The 16,872-nt window shown below is 50.2% G+C and overlaps 1 protein-coding gene across 1 annotated transcript in view; it reads right to left on the bottom strand.

Annotated features, from left to right (window-relative positions):
- MYO5B (myosin VB) overlaps window positions 1–16,872 on the bottom strand; it is a 208,613-nt gene that overhangs the window by 121,472 nt on the left and 70,269 nt on the right. Inside the window, exons 5-8 of the mRNA XM_064176833.1 lie at window positions 14,577–14,733; window positions 12,556–12,699; window positions 11,010–11,091; window positions 3,034–3,141 (exon numbers count right to left, since the gene is read on the bottom strand). Coding sequence (XP_064032903.1) covers window positions 3,034–3,141; window positions 11,010–11,091; window positions 12,556–12,699; window positions 14,577–14,733 — 491 coding nt within the window. The remainder of the gene's footprint in view (window positions 1–3,033; window positions 3,142–11,009; window positions 11,092–12,555; window positions 12,700–14,576; window positions 14,734–16,872) is intronic.

Below are 16,872 nucleotides of genomic sequence, written 5' to 3'. Positions count from 1 at the left end.
TGGAGAGAGTCCGGCAGAGAGCCACAAGAATGACTGGAGGAGTTGAGCATCTCCCCTACAAAGAGAGATGGAAAAACCTGGGGCTGTTTAGTCTGGAGAAGAGAGGACTGAGGCCTCCAGCATTCTGGCCCAGCAATAGTATGACTAGCAGGACTAGGGCAGGGATTGTGTCTCTGCACTGGCACTGGTGAGACCACACTTGCATCCTGTGTTCAGTTTTGTGCCACTCACTCCAAGAAGGACATTGAGGGGCTGCAACATGTCCAGAGAAGGGCAACCAAGATGGTAAAGGGTCTGGAGAACAGGGCTGGTGAGGAGCAGCTGAGGGATCTGGAGTTGCTTAGTCTGGAGAAGAGAAAGCTAGTTCTCTACAATTCCCTGAAAGGAGGTTGGAACCAGGTGGGGATTGGTCTCTTCTCCCAAGGAACAAGTGACTGCACAAGAGGCAGAAGCCTCAAGTTGTGCCAAGGGAGGCTTTGCTTGGATATGAGGAACAATTTCTTCCCAAAAAGGGGCTGTCAAGGCCTGGACCAGGCTGCTGAGGGCAGTGGTGAAGTCCCCATCTCATGAGGGGTTTCGAAGCTGTGCAGATGTGATGCTGAGAGGCATGGTTTAGTGGTGACCTGGCAGTGCTGGGTTAGTGGTTGGACATGATGATTATAAAGGACTCTTCCAAACCAAAGGGGTTGTATAACTCTCACATGGGAGCAGACCCATAGCGGTTCTGCAGCTTTTGCAAAACAAGGAGTTGCTCCTCTGTGATCACAGCTCAACAAGATGATCTTGCTGACAACTCAAGCAGATAAATTACAACCTCTTGCCAGTGCCACACAAACAGAAGAGAAAATTAAAACCCAGGTGCACATCGCCTCCAGCCTGATGCTACAGCAGGTCACCAGGGAGGTGGGGTGAAGCTCTGCCTCCTGCTCCCCAGTGCCTCACCAGCAGCTAGGTGTCGTGGATCTGCACTGGAGCTGTAAGATATTATCACTTGATGCATTTTTTCCACAGGCTTGTGCAGGCATTCTCAGCAGGAGCTCTGCTGCACATGGCCTTCTTGCCCTATCTTGCAGTTTCACATCCCAACTGGGTTCCCATGTCCCTTTTTTTTTTTGTTCAGTGCTGGTGTCCTAATTATCCACCCAAGGTCTGAGACATCACCTGCTGGCTTCTGAATTATCAAGAGCTTTCCTTTCTCTCTCCACCTCTCTCGGGACTTTTCTGTTATCAGCACAGTATTCTTACATTTCAAGGTTACTAAAAGGAGCAATGCTCTGCTGGTACTTGGCACTCTTAATTGGAGTTAAGTCTAGCTAGCATGGGGATTTGCAGGCAAATCTGACTTCCCTTTCTTACACATGAAACAGGCAAGACTAGGAAGTTTAACAGTGAATTCACCAGGCCATGAATAGAAACAGACAAAGCTGGGAAACAGTGAAGGAAAATGAGGCAAGCTTGTGAAGAGCAGGAAACCATCATCAAACTGGCAGTGGAGGAAAGTGGTCATGTAGTGCTTCACAGAGACCAGCAAGGAGACAGGGGGTCCGCTGAGGAGGCTGAAAAGAGGTCTAAAGAGAGCCTATGTGTGCCAAGTGGATGAGGAGAGAGTTCCCTGGGGAACACAGTCCCACGGACAAGCTTGGAGTAAACACTGGGGTGGTTTTGAGTAGTTAAAAGTTAGAAAGGACACACAGGCTAGAGAGGAGGAGGGCAGAGGCCCATCTATCACCTCAAATTAAAAGGGACTAAGCCCACTTCAAATAAAAAGAAGACTGATATGGAGGAAACATTTGCAGCTATGACATTTATAATGAGTCCCTCTGGTCACCACTAGCACAGTGACACAGCTGCTCAGAGACACTTCACAGCTGCCTGTGATCACCACGAGCCCCTCTCCCAACACAGGAAATGCAATGGAGATGCACTGAGACTTACCAGGGCTAAAAAATGTGGTTTCTAATGAATATTAAGAAACTGGGAAAGTTTTCTCCTTCAAAAATGGGGGTTCCTTTCAAATGGTTGCTGCTGCAGGCTAGATGTAGAACTGCTTAACTGCAGCATGCACAGGAGGTTGCTGCAGCAGCAGATTGTGCTGCATGCAGGGCACAGCAGGGCTGATCTCAGCTCATTATTCCAGGAATCAGATACTCTGTACGGTATGATGATGGCCTGAGAAACCACCCTCAACCCAAATATAGTTTGTAAATAGGCTTGTAAATAGGGTGAAAACCAGCAACTCAAAGCTGCCGCACAGCAAGAATCACAGGTTTATTTGGGTTGGAAAGGACCTTTAAAAGTCGTCTGTTCCAATCCCCCTGCACTCAGCAGGGACATCTGCAACTACATCACGTTGCTCACAGACCCAAACAACCTCTCCTGGAATGCTGCCAGGGATGGGGCATCTCCCACCTCTCTGGGAAGCCTGGGACAGGCTCTCACTACCCTCAAACATTTCTTCCTTACCTCTCCTTTCTCAATCTCTCTCTTTAATTCAAACCATCACCCCTTGGCCTGTCACAGCAGGCCCCATCCAAAACTCTGTCCCCAGCTTTCTTGTAGGCCCCTTGAAGCCCTGCAAGGCCACCAGAAGGTCTCCCAGAAGCCTTCTCTTCTGCAGGCTGAACAAACCCAACTCCCTCAGCCTGGCCTCCCAGCAGAGCCCTTCCAGCCCTGCCAGCATTGCTGTGGCCTCCTCTGGCCCCGCTCCAACAGATCCCTGATTTGTGCAGTGCTGAGGACTCCAAAGCTGTTCCCAGCATTGCAGGGGGAGTCTCACCAGAACCCATCAGAGAGGCAGAATCCCCTCCTTTATTTATCTTTTAAATTCATCATCTTCCTTCCTTTCACCGCTGCTCTGCTGACAGCTGCGAGAAGCTCTGCTGCAGCTTACGCTAAAGAACGAGGTAAAACCTCCTAGGGCAACAGCAACAGGGGTCGACACCTGTTGGTGCTTCAGAGGAGACAGATAATTCAGGCAAAACACCGAAAACATTTGGAAGAGACCTCTGCTGGGAAGGCAGAGCAAGGCCTTACCAAGCAGGGTGAAAGCGTGCCTGGTTTTCTCAAAGTCATCAGCATCATCCACGCCATCGATTGACGTTTCACCTCCCTGAGAAGCGTAGAAAAAGTCTTCCGCACATGCTAGGAGAGAAGGAAAGGAGGAAACACATCAGCAAACAGTGGTTTCCCAGAGCATGCCCTGTCTCCTCATCCTGCCCACCCCTGAAGGGTTCCCACCTCTTTTAAACCCTGTTTTCCTTCTAAATGGACGAAGCATTACCTTCGTAAGTGACTGTAACTACCTTCTGCAGCACTGAAACCTCTTCCACACACAAAACAAGTTCAACCAGGACACATCTGTGGTGGATTTGGGATTTCAGTACCTGCTCCATTGCATGGGCAGAGGCTGTGATGTTACTACTTCCCACTTTTTTATCCTGTTTTACACACCCATGACCACTTTGGATATTTTTATGCTTTTGCTACCCCAGGCTTTTAATCCCAGGAGCAAAGGGAATGGAGAATGACTCACAGTGCCAGCATTACACCACTTAAACATCCTTGCTGTCGCAAAGTTATTTCAGGACAACACTAAGTTAAAATTCCATAGAATCCAAGAGGCCTTTCACATGCAGGCACCACAAGAAGAGATTGCAGGATCTGAACCCACTGTAAAAAGCTTCACATGCAATTGTGCCTCCCAAAACAAGCCTTATGGAGCAGTCTTGGGTGGGAGAGACCTCTAAAGGTCATCCAGTCCAACTCCCCTGCATTTAGCAGGGACATCTGCAACTACAGCAGGCTGCTCACAGCCCCAGACAACCTCACTTCTCTAGGCCGCCTGAGACAGGCTCTCAACACCCTCAAACACTTCTTTCTTATCTCTCCTCTCTCAATCTCCCTTTTAGCTTCAAACAATATGTAGTGGTTTGGGTGTTCCCTGCCCCCCCCCCACTTTTTGAAATTACCCAGACTAGACTCAGCTGGCTCTGGAAATATGAATGAAGCTTATATTTACAGCTGGCACAATATACAAGCAGATATTTGCAGTATATGCAGAAATATACAAGGTAAAAGGTTATACAGAAACACAACTCCCCTCCCAGAAACCTGAGTTCCCAGAAGGAGCACTCAACCACTCCTTCACCTTCCCCTTACCCCTCTCAATCTTACCCCAGTCCCAGGGGAGAATGGTGGTTCAGCCAGGGGGTTAGGAAGCAAAGTGGATTAGCCCAAAATGGAGGGTGAGGTTAGAGAGTGAGATGCAGCTCAGCCAGTTCCCCAGCAGCAGCCCACGTGAGAGTGGTTATCTATGTTTTTATTTCTTGTTCCTATACACCTCAGCAAGTCTGCGAGCGAAGTAGACATCACCATTGTTTTCCTTTCACAGCCTGTAATCTGGTTCTTCTCATCAAAACATTCTAGCCTGCTTCAAACTAGCACAGCATCACCCCTTGTCCTGTCACAACTGGTCCTGAGAAAAAAGACTGCAGCTTTCTTTTAGACCCCTTGAACTCCTGAAAGGCCACCAGAAGGTCTCCCTGAAGCCTTCTCTTCTGCAGGCTGAACAAGCCCAACTCTCTCAGCCTGGCCTCCCAGCAGAGCCCTTCCAGCCCTGCCAGCATTGCTGTGGCCTCCTCTGGCTCTGATCCAACAGATCCCTGTTTTGTGCTATGCTGAGGACTCCAGAGCTGACCCTAGCACTGCAGGGGGCATCTCAGCAGAGCACAGCAGAGGGGCAGAATCCCCTCCCTGCCCCTGCTACCCACACTGCTGGGGATCCACCCAGGACAAAATTGGCTCTGGGCTGGCAGTGTTTGGTGTCAGCTCATGGCCAACTCTGAACCCCCCAATCCCCCAAGGAATTCTCCATAGGTCTGCTCTCCAGCATGTACTGCATCCCCAGCATGTACTGATACCAGGTATCTCCTCTATCCATCCCTTTGTTCAGGCCAAAACCATTAAGTTGTGCCCATAGCAGGCTGAGTCTCAGGGAGGGATGGAGGAACCCAGGAGGCGGACAGCCTCTTCATCACTCTCAGAAGTGATTCTCAGCACCAGCTTCAGCTGGCTGCAAACCAGACAGGAGCAAGTCGGCAAGAAAAGCTCAGAAAGATCATTAACATGCACAAACATATTTTCCAAGCACCAGGAAAATAATGAGAAAAACAGCCTACTGTGCCTTCCACATCAGCCTGCTGCTAACCTTTAAAATCACTGTGATCTGCACTTCTTTTGGACTCGTGTCACCACCAGAAGGTCCCTAGCCCTTCCTAGCCCTCCTGCAAGCTTTTTCATTGGCTGTAAGAAGAACATTGAATTTTTTTTTCTCACATGCAAAGCTTTGGGACCAGGAGGTTTCATTAACTCTGCTCCTCACTGGAGCACTGGGAAGAAAAAGTAGAAACTGTTGACTTCGTGTCCAGAGAAGGGCAATGAGGCTGGTGAGAGGCCTCAAGCACAAGCCCTACGAGGAGAGGCTGAGGGAGCTGGGATTGCTTAGCCTGGAGAAGAGGAGGCTCAGGGGTGACCTCATTGCTGTCTGCAACTACCTGAGAGGTGGTTGTGGCCAGGAGGAGGTTGCTCTCTTCTCTCAAGTGGCCAGCACCAGAACGAGAGGACACAGCCTCAGGCTGCACCAGGGGAAATTTAGGCTGGAGGTGAGGAGAAAGTTCTTCACTGAGAGAGTCATTGGACACTGGAATGGGCTGCCCGGGGAGGTGGTGGAGTCGCTGTCCCTGGGGCTGTTCAAGGCAAGGTTGGACGTGGCACTTGGTGCCATGGTCTAGCCTTGATCTCTGTGGTAAAGGGTTGGACTTGATGAACTGTGAGGTCTCTTCCAACCCTGATGATACTGTGATACTGTGAAAGCTGATGCCCATCCTGGTCCCCTCAGCACAGCACAGCTCAGACAGCCTGTGATGGAGCACATGCTCAATAGCTTGATGTTGCTGCACATCACACTGGAAGATGTAGCCCAGGCTGGCAATAGTGGATGATACTAGAACGGTTCTGCAGTTGTAACTCTTGGCTACCATTGCCATCTTTTTTCAGGTGGATGAAACATGACTTCCATTTATGAGACCTTTCTACACTTGGAACTGGGGAAACATGGCTGCCACAGAAATGGAGTGTCATGAGACCACATGTATAGGGTTAACACTCCTGGGGGAGTAACCCTGAACCTGACCCTAGGGGTCTTGGCCCCTCCCCAGGGGTGGGCCACACTCCAGGTGATGGTTAGCCCACTCCCCCCACTTCCTGTGGTATAAAAGAGACAGGAGCTCCCTGTCTCTTCCTCTTTTTCCTGCGCTCCCTCTTGACCCACACACTCATACTGCAAACCAGCACACCACGTGGCAGCCACGAGGCAGAGACACCATCACATTACTCGGGTTGTATCCATCCCTTGTTGTCTTTTGCTGTTTTTTTTTCCCTTCCTTATCCTTTGTAAACTCCCCTACCTCCAATACCTTTTCTAAGTTATTGTTAAACTTTTCCTTTTTAACTTCCAAATCGAGTGAGATTGATTTATTTGGGTGTGCTCACCTCTCCCTCTCTACATCTAATTCCCTACCTCTGGGAAGGGAGGGGGTAAAGAGGGGAGGGCACTCTATAAATTCTATAAATTGTCATTGGGTCTATTAAATTTATTAGAGTCTCTGGGAACCTTCATTTGAACCCAAGACACCACAGAATGCCCCCACAGTGGGGTGGGAAGGGGCTTCTGCAGCTCATCCAGTCCAACTCCCCCTGATAAAGCAGGGGCACCCACAGCAGCTTGCCCAGCATCACAATGGGGGTTGGAAGCTGTCCAAAGAAAGACACTCCACAACCAATCTGGGCAGCCGCTTTCAGGCCTCCAGCACGCTCACAACAAACAAGTTTCTCCTCCCATTCAAACGGAACCTCCTGGGCTCCACTTTGTGCCCACTGCCCTGTGTTCTGTTACTTTGCACCACTGACAAGTGTCTGGCACTGTCCTTTTGATTCCCACTCTTTGGATATTAGTTAGCATTGATAAGGACAACACTCAGCCTGCTCTTCTCCAGGCTAAACAGACCCAGGTCGTGAGTCAGCTAATTTTAATTTCTGTTTTAAGAGGAGGACCAATTCCTTTCCTTCACATGGTTGGGTAACGTCTGAAGCTACCCTACAAGTACAACATTGAGTGTGCCCAGAGGAGGGCAGTGAAGCTGTTGAACGGCCTAGAGCACAAGTGTTATGAAGAGCAGCTAAGGGACCTGAGGTTGTTCAGCCTGGAGAAAAGGAGGCTAAGGGAAGACCTTCTGGCTCTCTACAGCCAGAAGGAGGCTGGGGTGAGTTGGGGGTTGGTCTCTTCTCCCAAGAAGCCCTTGGGAGGAGGCCCACTGGCCTCAAGTTGTGCCACGGGAGACTCTGATTGGGCATGAGGGACCATTTCTTCACTGAAAGAGCAGATAAGCCTTGAACCAAGCTTCGCAGGGTAGTGGCAGAATCCCTCTCCCTTGAGGGCTTTCAAATTCATGCAGATGTGGTGCTGAGGGCAATGGTTCAGTGGCAACCATGCAGTGCTGGGTTAATGGTTGGACTCAATGATCTTAAAGGTCTTCCCTGATGTAAACAAGTCAATGATTCCATTTCATAGTAATTTTTGGACTTTCAGAGACAAAAGGAACCCCAGGTCCATCACAACCCCTGACCTACAGAGCCAGGTTTCATACTGCAGCTGGTACACATGCAAAACCCTCATTTATCACCCAAGTGTCCTGGGATGGCCATAGGCAGTCTTAGAAGTTATCTTACACCTTCACCAATCTCATCAGTGTGGTTGTGTGGTTTGGTGCCACTGGGCTGAGTATGCACACCCAGCTGGGCACTGAAGCCTGCTGGTGACAAGGGGACAAGAACAGAAGTGCTTCCACTTCAGCAGCAACACTCAGTAAGTGTGGCAAATATGGCTAATCTGTCTCAAAAAGTCATTCACACAAGCCCAGAATCACCCAGAAACCAAGAACCTTGACTCTGCTCTGCTGAGACCCCACCTTCAATCTTGCCTCCAGTTCTGGTGTCCCCAGCAGAAGAAGGACACAGAACTGTTGGAGAGAGTCCAGATGAGGCCACAGGGATGACCCAAGGGCTAGAGCATCTCTGCTGTGAGAACAGGCTGAGGGAGCTGGGGTTGTTCAGCATGGAGAAGGCTCTGGGGAGACCTTGGAGCTACCTTCCAATTGCTGAAGGGATCCTTCAGAAAGGTTGCAGAGGGACTTTTTATAAGGGTGTCTCTAGACAGGACACAGGGGAATGGTTTGAAGCTGAGGGAGAGCAGTGTTAGACTGGAGCTTAGGACAAAGTTCTTCAGTAGGAGGGTGGTGAGACACAGGAATAGGCTGCCCAGGGTGGCTATGGATGCCCTCAGCCTGGATATTTTCAAGGCCAGGTTAGATGAGGCCTTGAGCAGCTGTGTCTAGTTGAGAAGTGTCCCTGCCCATGGCAGGGAAGTTGGAGCAGAGGATGTCTGATGTCTCTTCCATCCTAAACCTTTCAGTGATTCTATGAATCTCTCTCTCAGCTTGCCACTGCTCTGTGGCCATGACGGAAACCTGTGTGAGACTGCAGCAGCCAGATGCTCCGTGTTGGAGTCACAACCTGCTCTCCTCACCACCTTAAACACTTCACATCCTGTTATAAGCCTCACTTCTCTTTTTAAGGACCAACAAATATTTCAGGTAAAAAAAAAAAATCAGTAACACCACATCCCTGCACTCCCTGCTGCAAGGTAAAAGCCTCTTACGCAGGTATCTCACAGAGACTTTGCTGCACATCTTAAGCAAAAAAATACAACAACTTGAGATACATTTCTGGGAGTTATCTACTAAAAAAAAACCCACAAACAGATTGAGAGGACACAACCGGTCCTGTCGAGACTCTGGTTTATGGGTTTAGGAAGGGCAGGTCCTGTCTCACCAACCTGATCTCCTTTTATGATCAGGTTACTTGTCTGGTGGATGTGGAAAAGGCTGTGGATGTAGTCTACCTGGACTTCAGCAAAGCCTTTGACACTGGCAGCTCATGGTTTGGACAGATTCACTCTGTGCTGGATCAAGAACTGGCTGGAAGGCTGAGCACAGAGAGTGGTGGTGAATGGTGCCACATCCAGTTGGCAGCTGTCACCAGTGGTGTGCCCCAAGGATCAGTGCTGGGCCCAGTCCTGGTCAATATCTTTATTGATGATCTGGATGAGGGGATGAGTCCAGCATCAGTAAGTTTGCAGATGACACCAAGCTAGGAGCAGGTGTGGATCTGTTGGAAGGTAGGAGAGCCCTGCAGAGGGACCTGGACAGGCTGGATGGGTGGGCAGAGGCCAATGGGATGAGATTTAACAAGGCCAAGTGCAGAGTTCTGCACTTTGGCCACAACAACCCCAAGCAGCGCTACAGGCTGGGGACTGAGTGGCTGGAGAGCAGCCAGGAAGAAAGGGACCTGGGGGTACTGGTAGGCTGAAGATGAGCCAGCACTGTGCCCAAGTGGCCAAGAGAGCCAGTGGCATCCTGGCCTGCATCAGGAACAGTGTGGCCAGTAGGACAAGGGAGGTTATTCTTCCCCTGTACTCAGCACTGGTCAGGCCACACCTTGAGTCCTGTGTCCAGTTCTGGGCTCCTCAATTCAAGAGAGATGTTGAGGTGCTGGAATGTGTTCAGAGAAGGGCAACAAAGCTGGTGAGGGGCCTGGAACACAAATCCTATGAGGAGAGGCTGAGGGAGCTGGGGGTGTGCAGCCTAGAGAAGAGGAGGCTCAGGGGTGACCTCATTGCTGTCTACAACTACCTGAAGAGAGGCTGTAGCCAGGTGGAGCTTGGTCTCTTCTCCCAGGCAAGCAGCAATAGAACAAGGGGACACAGTCTCAAGTTGTGTCAGGGGAAGCATAGGCTGGATGTTAGGAGGAAGTTCTTCCCAGAGAGAGTGATTGGCATTGGAATGGGCTGCCCAGAGAGGTGGTGGAGGCACTGTCCCTGAAGGTGTTCAAGAAGAGACTGGATGAGGCACTTAGTGCCATGGTCTAGTTGACTGGATAGGGCTGGGGGATAGGCTGGACTGGGTGATCTTGGAGGTCTCTTCCAACCTGGTTGATTCTATGATTCTATGGTCAGACATACTCCCACTTTGTGTCAAAGATGAATCTTTACGCAAGGCTTTATTCTACCCTAACACACAATCTCCCCACATCAGCTGGCATCCACCATAGCATGTGGTTCACTGTGGTTCTGCAGGCAGCTTCTACAACATACACACAGGTTTTATGTACCATGGTTTACCTCTAGCAGCATCTCCTACCCATCAGCAGCACCTACCAGTGCATCACAAACTCAACACACTGTATGCAGCAGAGCAGAGCTGAGGAGGGCTCTGTCTCATCCAAAGTGCCACATCCCTTCAGATGTGTGCCACTGAGAAGCAGCCCTTCAAGCTCACCTCCCTTTACTTCTTCTCACTAAACAGCTGCACATGGCCTCATCAATGACCCTCACTCCAAGAAGGACATTATGTGTGTCCAGAGAAGTGCAACAAAGCTGGTGAAGGGCTGGTGAGGAGCAGCTGAGAAACCTGGAATTGTTTAGTCTGGAAAAGAGGAGATAGAGGGGAGACCTCATTGGTTTCTACAGCTCCCTGAAAAGAAGATTGCAGAGAGGTGGGAGTTAGTCTCTCTTCCCTACCCTGAGGTGACAGGATGAGAGGAAATGGCCTGAAATTGTGACAGAGAAGGATTAAGTTGGAGATTAGAAAAAATTTCTTTGCTGCAAGAGCAGTCAGGGATTGGAACAGGCTGCCCAGGGAGGTGGTGGAGTCGCTGTCCCTGAGGTTTCAAGAAACCTGTGGACATAACACCTGGGGACAGGGTTTGATGGCCACAATGGTCTTAGGTCAATGGTTGGATTGGATGACCTTGGAGATCTTTTCCAACCAAAACAACTCCGTGTTTATCAAACGCAGGAGGTGGTCACCAGCATGCAGGGAGGTAGAAGCACTTACTTAATCCAAGATCCTTGAATTCTGGAAGACTTGCAGAGGCACAAAGCTGATAGAAGATGTGGTAGTTGCGCTCATCTTCTGCCTGTGAAGTTAAACACAGACGCAAGAAAAGGTTACATCAGTTCTCCCACCTCCAGTGCTCACTGATCCAGGGCCACCCTGACTCCACCTGCTGCCTTCCACTATCAAGACCCTGTTGGTGCCACCTAGAAGATGGGGAGCTTTTGCCACCCTGAAGAAAGGAGGTGCTAAGCCTTGCCCTGACCAGTGTACACTGTCCTTCTAAGTCTGCACCAGGTAGCAAACTGACAGTAATGTAAAATAGAAGGTCTACACTCGTGGTTTCTCATGGTTGGTTGGTTCCAGAACTTTTGCAGGTGGGAGTGTTTTGGTGTAAGGACAAAAGTTTTGCAGGTGCTTCTGAACAGACCTCCAGCACAAACCAAGAAGCTCTGTCCTGAGGCCTGCACAAGAAACACACAGGATGTGCTGCAGAACAGACATCAGATTGCTTAGGTTGGAAGAGACCTTTAAGATCATCAAGGCCAACCCTTATCTCAGCACTAGAAAGTCACCACTAAACCATGTCCCTCAGCAGCACAGCCAGACAGCTTGAAAACCCTCCAGGGAGGGGAACTCCACTACTGCCCTGGGCAGCCTGGGCCAGGCCTTGACAACCCTTCCCATGAAGAAATCGTTCCTCGTGTCCAGTCCAAACTTTTCTCCAGACTAAACAACCCAAGTTCCTTCAGCTGATGCTCAGCAGATCTGTTCTCTGCACCAATCCCCACCTTCACTGGCCTTATTTGGACATCCCCCAGCACCTCAAAGTCCTTCTTGGAGAGTGTTCTTGAATCAGGTTCCTCAGCCCTTTTCCTGCCTCTCTCTTCCATCTTCAAAACTCAACACACTTCTCCGCTCACTTAAAGTGATTAATTTTTAATCCACAGACAAGCTCAGCCTATGATAATCTTGGAGTATGCACCCAAAAGAAGTACTGAAAATAGCACTACTCTGTCCTAATGAGGCCACAGCTGGACTGCTGTGTCACATCTGGACTCCTCCAGTTCAAGAGAGACAGGGAAATACTGGAGAGAGTCCACAGAGGCTACAAAGATGCTGAGGGGCCTGGAGCATCTCTGTGAGGAGGAAAGGCTGAGAGCCCTGGGGCTGTAGAGCCTGGAGAAGAGCAGCCTGAGAAGGGATCTGATCAGTGTTCGGCAAGAGATAAAGGGTGGGGAGGGGCAAGAGGATGGGGCCAGACTCTTGTTAGTGGTCCCCAGTGAAAGGACAAGAGGCAATGGGCACGAACTGGAAGCCAGGGGATTCCATCTGAACAGGAGGAGAAACTTGTTTGTTCTGAGGGTGCTGCAGGCCTCGATCAGGCTGCCTAGAGAGGTTGTGGAGTTTCCTCCTTGATTACCACCCCAGCTGGCCATTGTGATGCTGGGTGGGTACCCCTGCTTTAGCAGGGAGATTGGGCTGGATGATGTCCAGAGGTCCCTTCCCACTCTCACCATTCTGGGATTCTGTGGCAGCTCCTCACCTGGAATACAACTCGTGATTTTTCCAGCAGGTAGGTCCTCATGTTGGCCCCAATGATGTGGTACCTCTTATCAAACCCAATCTGAATGTACTTCCCAAAGCGACTGCTGTTGTCATTCCTTGTTGTTTTTGCATTTCCAATTGCCTGCATGAAACAAAAATAAACATTAATTTAATTCTAATTAGGGTTCATTTGGCATTTTTACATTTGACATCAGTGTGAGAGAAACCAGTCATGGGAGGATGTGAGGAAAAGCCTTTCACAGGTGCAGAAAGCAGAGCAACAACTTGACTTTGGGGAGGACTCTTCAGTGACAACTTGATTTCTCTAGTATTTTCAGAGAAGAAAAACACATTTTAACAGCTACATTGTTACTACAATTGGAGCACTTACATCCCAACAACCACAGCTCTCCTCCCTTCTCTCAAAGGATGCCCTCACCTTTGTCCAAGAGCAGTCTGAACTGCCAGATTTCTCCTTTGAGAGGAGAGGAACCAGCTGCAGTTCATCACCAGATGCTCAGGCCCCAGTGCACAGATTTGGAGATAAGATTAAAGCCTGTCTGAACCTCACTACCTCTTGGGTAGGTAATGCTGCCACATGCAGCGGCAGAAAGGAGAGGAGAGAATCCAGCTGATGTGCAAGCATCTGGGATGCAGTACTGCAAACATGGGAATCCATCAAGCAGCCCATGGAGTGATACATGGTGATGCAGGAGGGCCAGAGGACAACATTTCTCTGTGCGACTACATCAGCCTTACTTTCTACCACCATTGTCCTGATGATGAGCCTCAAACAAGTGCAGGAGAGTGATGGAAGGGAATGGATACTACACCCAGAACAGAACACAAGAAAATCAAAGCAGGTCATACAGAAGAGCAAGCACTACTGAGTGTTCCAGGTATTGCAGCCACATTTCACAGGGGCACAGGAGGTAAGTGAACAAAGGAGTAATAGCAGCATGAAGCCCACTAAGTGTCTTCTGCCAGCCCTGTGCCTGCATAGTTTTTCTTACTGCTCACCTGCACCAACTCTGTACTGTTCCAGCCTGCACTGCACATCAGGCAGAATGACGCTGGAATACTTTGGGCTATGGTGGGTTTGGGTTTCATAGCATTGCTTTGGTTGGAAAGGACCTTAGAAGTCATCAAGTCCAATCATTAGCTCAGCAATGCCAGGTCCCCCAGCATCACACCTACACAGCTCTGAAATCTCTCCAGGGATTGAGACACCACCACTGTCTTGGGCAGCCTGGGCCAGGCCTTGACAACCCTTCCCATGACAAAATTGTTTCTCATGTTCAAACCTAAACCTCCCCTGGGGCAACTTGAGTCAGTTTCCTCTTGTACTGTCTATTTAGACTTGGGACAAGAGACCAATCCTCCCCTGGATCCAGTCTCCTCTCAGGGAATTGTACTGAGTCAAAAGGACTCCTTTTGGCCTCCTTCTCCAGACTAAACAAGCCCAGGTGCCTTGGCCACTCCTCACAAGACCTGTGCTCTAGACCTTTTATCAGGTTTCTTTGCCCTTTGGACGTGCTCCAGCACCTCAATGTTCATCCTGGATCAGCCACCACATCCATGTCTATTAGACTATTCAGCCACAAGGGCATGTGTTGGGAAGCCTCCCTGCAGGTTAAGCCAGGACAGGCTGAGCATAGGACAGTGCTATGCTCCACTACAACAGCACTGCTGGCCTCAGGCTCTTCACTCTGGAGTCCTGTCAAAGCCCAGCTCACCAAGCCACGCTGGGGCTGCTCTTGAAGCATGGTTTGGTTTCAATACCATCAAAAAGAAGAGCAATCAAGGTGGGCTAAGCAGGGACTATCAGTTTTGCATTTTCAGTCCAGCCCAGGACTGCAGTGAAGCTGGAGCACCTCTGCTACAAGGACAAGAGGAAGGGCTTGGGGCTGTTCGGCATGGAGAAGAGAAGGTTCGGGGCGGGGGATGGACTTCATAGCAGCTTCTGGAGACACAGGGCAATCACTGCAAGCAGGACAAAGTAAAACATGCAGCCTTTACCTCCATGATGGGGCTGGATGCAAGGACTTTGGCCTCGATGTTGGTCTCACTGGCAGAGCCCCCGACGGTTGCAAAGAAGCGCATGGCGTACTTGGCTGACACCGTCTTCCCGGCACCTGACTCCCCGCTCACGATGATGGACTGGTTCTTCTCATCCCTGTTGTGCCAGAGAAGAAAGCCTTTGGAACACTGATCCATTTCCTTGCTAACAGCTCATTCATATCACACAACCTTCCACCTTCACACGACTGTTGCCCTCACTGACACTGTGATCATAGAATCGTAGATTTAGTCAAGGTTGGAAGGGACCACAAGGATCATCTAGTTTCAAACCCCCTGCCATGGGCAGGGACAGCTCACACTAGATCAGGCTGTCTAGAGCCTCATCCAGCCTGGCCTTAAACATCTCCAGGGATGTTGAGATGGGGTTCAATAGCTCCAAGTGCAGGGTGCTGCACTTTGGCCACAACAACCCCATGCAGAGATACAGGCTGGGGTCAGAGTGGCTGGAGAGCAGCCAGACAGAGAGGGATCTGGGGGTGCTGATTGATACCCGCCTGAACATGAGCCAGCAGTGTGCCCAGGTGGCCAAGAGAGCCAGTGGCATCCTGGCCTGCATCAGGAATGGTGTGGTCAGCAGGAGCAGGGAGGTCATTCTGCCCCTGTACTCTGCACTGGTCAGACCACACCTTGAGTACTGTGTTCAGTTCTGGGCCCCCCAGTTTAGGAAGGACACTGAGATGCTTGAGCGTGTCCAGAGAAGGGCGATGAGGCTGGTGAGAGGCCTTGAGCACAGCCCTACGAGGAGAGGCTGAGGGAGCTGGGATTGTTTAGCCTGGAGAAGAGGAGGCTCAGGGGTGACCTTATTGCTGTCTACAACTACCTGAGGGGTGGTTGTGGCCAGGAGGAGGTTGCTCTCTTCTCTCAGGTGGCCAGCGCCAGAACAAGAGGACACAGCCTCAGGCTGCGCCAGGGGAGATTTAGGCTGGAGGTGAGGAGAAAGTTCTTCCCTGAGAGAGTCATTGGACACTGGAATGGGCTGCCCGGGGAGGTGGTGGAGTCGCCGTCCCTGGGGCTGTTCAAGGCAAGATTGGATGTGGCACTTGGTGCCATGGTCTAGCCTTGAGCTCTGTGGTAAAGGGTTGGACTTGATGATCTGTGAGGTCTCTTCCAACCTTGGTGATACTGTGATACTGTGAGGCTAAAGAGTCCCTCCCCAGCTTTCTTGCAGGCCTCCTTCAGATATTGAAAGGCCACAATAAGGTCACTTTGGAGCCTTCTCTTCTCCACACTGAACAGCCCCAACTCTTTCAGTCTCTCCTCATAGCAGAGGAGCTCCAGCCCTCTGAGCATCCTTGTGGCCCTTCTCTGGACATGTTCCAGCACATTCACATCCCTCTTGTAATAGTGGCTCCAGAACTGGATGCAGTATTCCAGGTGCAGAGTAGAGGGGGAGGATTACTTCCCTCGATCTGCTGGCCACACTTCTGCTGATGCATCCCAGGATCTGGTTGGCTTTCTGGTCTGCAAGAGCACACTGATGGCTCATATTTAGTTTCTTGTCCACCATCACCCCCAAGTCCCTCTCCTCAGGGCTGCTCTCAAGCCAGTCACTGCCCTGCCTATATTGGTACTTGGGACTGCCTCGACCCAGATGCAGGACCTTGCATTTGTTCCTGTGACTGCATCCAGCATCTTGGTGAGGTGATGCTGGATTTGTTCCAGACTCTACCTTAGCAAAGATGAATAACACACAACTGTGATAGAGCTCATCTCAAACATAAAGGACACACTGAACATCTCCAGAACATCTCCAAGGGCTTGCAGAGATAGCAGGAAATGAACACATGCTGCTCTCCTCACCACTGGAGCATGCAGTCCTGCATTGGCAAGCCTGTTCCTTGTACCTATTCCTCATGGCACTGCAAAAACAAACCTCTGCTGCTTCGTATTTGCCTGCAGAACCACGAGCAGGCTTCAGCTGAACATCAGCTGCTAGTATTTTATATTTAACTTCCCTTCCAAAGCTCTCCCTGAAGAGCTTGAGGGTTTTCTCAACAAAACATGAGCAATTGGTTGTGAAACTTGCTCAACCAGTCTAGTGCTGAGCTATTCAAATTTGAGAATCAAAGAACCACTTTGGTTGGAAGAAGCCTTTAAGAGATCATCAAGTCCAAAGCATTAACCCAGCACCAACAGGTCACCACTCAACTATGACCCTCAGCACCACATCTACATGGCTTTTAAGTCCCTGGAGGGATGGGGACTCCACCACTGCCTTGCACAGTTAGAAAAC

This window comes from Pogoniulus pusillus, chromosome Z (genome assembly GCF_015220805.1).
Source record: "Pogoniulus pusillus isolate bPogPus1 chromosome Z, bPogPus1.pri, whole genome shotgun sequence".
NCBI lineage: Eukaryota > Metazoa > Chordata > Aves > Piciformes > Lybiidae > Pogoniulus > Pogoniulus pusillus.
This window is presented reverse-complemented; position numbering and strand designations above follow the sequence as displayed.